The sequence below is a fragment of the Primulina tabacum genome, chromosome 7, assembly GCF_025594145.1.
Source record: "Primulina tabacum isolate GXHZ01 chromosome 7, ASM2559414v2, whole genome shotgun sequence".
NCBI lineage: Eukaryota > Viridiplantae > Streptophyta > Magnoliopsida > Lamiales > Gesneriaceae > Primulina > Primulina tabacum.
The window spans coordinates 23,928,130-23,932,231 of NC_134556.1; the positions used below are offsets into that span (position 1 = coordinate 23,928,130).

The 4,102-nt window shown below is 38.6% G+C and overlaps 1 protein-coding gene across 1 annotated transcript; it reads left to right on the forward strand.

Moving 5' to 3' along the window:
* Positions 1–375: 375 nt before the first annotated feature.
* LOC142550614 (uncharacterized) lies at positions 376–1,633 on the forward strand. The gene is made up of 3 exons (XM_075659689.1): positions 376–742; positions 892–944; positions 1,598–1,633. Exons 1-3 carry the CDS (start codon positions 376–378, stop codon positions 1,631–1,633), a joined length of 456 nt encoding a protein of 151 aa, XP_075515804.1.
* The last annotated feature ends 2,469 nt before the right edge of the window (positions 1,634–4,102 follow it).

The following is a 4,102-nucleotide window of genomic DNA, read 5'->3' on the forward strand; positions in this document are numbered from 1 at the left end:
AGTTAGAGTATCCGTCAGTTCAGTTGTCACCATAATTGAACTGATGAATGCAAAAAATAGTCTACCCTTTTTCAGTTATTCAGTTTACATGAGTGAAAATATTTTCTAATATAACAGTCTTCTTCACGAAGGATTACTTTGAGTTTCTTCCGCTTGGTTTTAAAACCAAACTCGATTTAATTCATCGGTGTTAACATTCTTAGAACACGAGCTATTACAGCTCATTGGAGAATTTAGTGTTTGAAATGCCTTCAAAGGCACTAGCACGCTCGATCCTTCACACTTGTTTATTGGGATGATGTAGGCGAAAGAGCAGATTTAGGGCTGGACATTGTCAGACGGACTGCAGAGCTAGTGGTCAAGATTCGGGATAGGATGAAGACCGTTCAGAGCCGACAGAAGAGTTATGCAGATCAGCAGCGCAGGGATCTAGACTATGCAGTGGACGATCATGTATTCGTGAAGGTCACACCGATGAAGGGTGTGATGAGATTTGGGAAGAAGGACAAACCCAGTCCTAGATTAATAGGACTATTCGAGATCCTTGAGAGAGTGGGGACACTAGCTTACAGAGTTGCATTACCGCCGAATCTGGTGGGAGTTCATAAAGTGTTCCTCGTCTCGATGCTGCGGAAGTACATGTCGAATCTTTTGCATGTGATGAACTATGAGCCTCTGCAATGGACTCCGAACTTGTCTTACGAGGAGAGACCTACCCATATATTGGACCGGCAGGAGAGGGGTAACGTCCAAAAACCCGAACACACTAACCACATGCATGCATGAAAATTTATTTGAATTTATTTAAATGAGTGGTCTAGAAGCATATTTAAGTGTTGGCATGGTTTAATGATTATTTAATTGAATGTTATGAATGTGAATTTTCTGTAGTCAAATACGCGATGTACGACAAAGACGAGAGAACCGGGGACAACTTTGATAAGGTTTCTACTTTTAGAAAGTTATAAATGAAACTCTATATTTAGTAAGTCCAAATTAGGAAAGCGACAACATATTTATAGTAATGGACGATTTTAATTGGTAACAAACTTTTATGAAGAAAAGGAGTAGTTTCGGGGGTTCGATATTAGAAACGAGTAGCACCAAATATTTTAAGTATTGGTGGGACTTTTTTGTAGGATTAATTAGGTATTTAATTAATTCTTTAATTGGATCTAGATTAGCAAAGATTTAATTAAATAATTAGGGCCCATTAAGTAAACTTAAGCCCACTAATAACTAATTAAATAGAATCCTACACGACCACTCCCCAAAACTAGATGCCACTTTCACCTTGGCAGCACAAACACACACACACACACACACTCACAAAAGGAATCTATGGACCGAGACTTAGAGGAGAGGAAGGAAGGAGATTTCGCGTCCCGTTCGTCTCTCGTCGCGCCGTCTACCATATTTCGTAAGAATAAAAGACCAAGGCATGTTTTCAAACTTTTTTCAAGATCCATTCAATCCATATTATTGCATGTATGATGATGTTGTGTGAAAAGTGTATGAGGATGTTGGTTTCAAAGTTTTATGCATGTGCGTCTCACGTTTTGCAAAGGATTCTTAATTTTTTTGCAAATTGTCGAAGGGGGATGCAAAGCAAGGTAAACAAGGGCTGGTTTAGATGTTAGGAAGAGGATTGAAGGGACCAAAAAGGTGAACCAAACAGCCACAAGGGGTTGTGGTCCCTGCACGCAAATAGCGTGCAGGCCGAGGGGATGGGGCACGGCTTTGGGGTTCAGTAGCCATGGGGGGCGGCATGGGACTGTATACGTGGTCTTGAGGGAAGGGTAAGGGTCCGAGGAAGGTCTAGGATGGGTTTGGCTAAGGCTTGGACAGGCTGGTTTAGGGCGGGAACCAAAACTCCAGAACTTGTACGCGTGGGGGCTGTTTTGATGTGCCACGGGTATGTGGCCTTAGAGTTTGGTTTACGGGCTGGTCCAGGGGCTAGGGACATGCCTTATGATCCTGATGATGGTTTAGTGTGAGCCAAAATTCAAGCCAAGGACAGCCATAGCCGCTGGAGCATTTGTTCCTCAGCTGCGCATGAAGATATATTCGGTGGGCTGCTGTTGCGAGGAGTTTGGAGCATGAGGCGTCTGGTCTGTGCCCAAAAGAGCATAGTCATGGTCTTATTTAGTATCTAAGGAAGGGGTCTATGGCTTGGTTTGGGATCGTTTCGAGCCGTGGTACGTTCGGGGTCGTAAATTTCCCTAACGTGTCAAAAAAGGGGCGAAGTGTGCCTAGTTTAAATTCTAAATCCATGTTTTTGGTTTTGGCTTAGCTTGGCGACTTCCAGCAGCTCAAATTGTGTCTTAGGATGTTAATAAAGGACTGGTATCGGGTTGGTTCGAGTCAGGAGGGTAGTTTGCTCATTTGTTTAACCAAAAACGCAAAAATGGTGGTACACGAGTCATCCGATAAGAGAATCGAGTCGTTTTTGAAACGTAAGTCCTAAGATTTAATTTCCAGCAAGCTACTGGATATTTTTTGGTGTTTATAAAGTTTTGAAATCGAGTCGTCTCCGTGAGTCAAAGTCTAGGGTCGTATGGGTACGTATAGCGTTGAATCTTATGCGGTCGGTTGGAGGAAAGTCGTGGACGGTTTGCAACTTCCTAAAACAATTCCAAATCATGTTAAATGTTATTTTTAGAAGTTTTAAATTATATACATGATATATGTTATTTTTAGAAGTTTTAACGTATTTGGCACATATATGCTATTTTAGCAATCTTTACGTATATGAATGATATAAAGCATATTTTTGGGAATTTTTAAAAACATGGAAAGTTATGAATGTTTTATGAAATGATAAAGTAAAGGAAAATATTTTTGAGGAATGTGAATTGATTGTGATGAAAAAGTAGTAAGGCATCTGCTGAAAACGGGAACAATGAACTTGCAATGAAAAGGGAGTGAACCATCAAAAACGGGGGCGGGAATCTCAATGATAATGGATCCGTTGAAGAAGTGAACGGTGAAGTTATTTTTATCATAGTCGGTGGGATTGTCGAAGAAATGGACATTGAACCCGCGACCTAGTATTATGGTTTATAGATTGATCAATCGAATGAATGTTGTCACTTTCGAGGATTGGACTTCACCTAAAAATGATAATTTTAAATAGAAAATGTTCATATTTAAGTACGATTTAAAAAGTTGCATATTTTGAAGGTTTCACGATTGCATGGAAAAATCTATTTTTAGTAAAAGTAATTTTTATGCATGTGAGTGTATATTTACGTAATTGCTATATTAGGTTTGAACATGTGAGTCATTAGACTTACTAGGTTTGAATGGTTGCAGGTAATGATGATGTTTACTCGTGAGGTGCGGACAATCGAGTAATCTGGGAGGCGCAGTGCATACCCGAGGACCTACAAATTCCGCATATGTTAAAAGACTTTTAATGATTTTATGGATTATCTCTTTTATTTATAGACTATTAGGATGCTTATTGAGTTAAATTTTAGACTTTTATCGCTTATTTTACTTATTCTGCATGAATGACTATGGACGATATGGAGTTTTGTTTATTTGACTATTTATGCTAGTTTATTTATGATGAATAATTATGCATGCTGTAAAAAAAAAAAATTAGTGCAAAATAAATGAATTAGAAGGAGGCTACTTGGGAGACTGAGACCGAGATGAAGAGTCACTCCCCGGAGTTATTCGGTACGTTTTAAATTCGAGGACGAAACTCTATATAAGGGGGGAGAAATTATAAGGTCTAGAAAATTCGAACTACATAACATGACTGCATGCAATCTAGGGTTTTGCTAAAATATGTGTTTAATTATTTTAATGCATTAAATGCATGATTATTGGATGGATAGGTGTTTTATTCCATGGTTTGTTAAAGTTTCATGTATTAGGGCCTTTTTGTAGTATTTCGTGCTCGAATGAGGAACGGAGACCTGAGAAAAGTTTAGGAAAAATATTTTTATTAAATAATTATTTTTAATTATTTAATATATGGTGTAATTAGAGGTAATTTTTGAAAATGGGCATTGTTAAGGTATTTTTATTCAACGAGTCATAGTTTTAAATCGGCACGCAAAATTTAGCAAGTCGGGTGACTTTTTGAGGG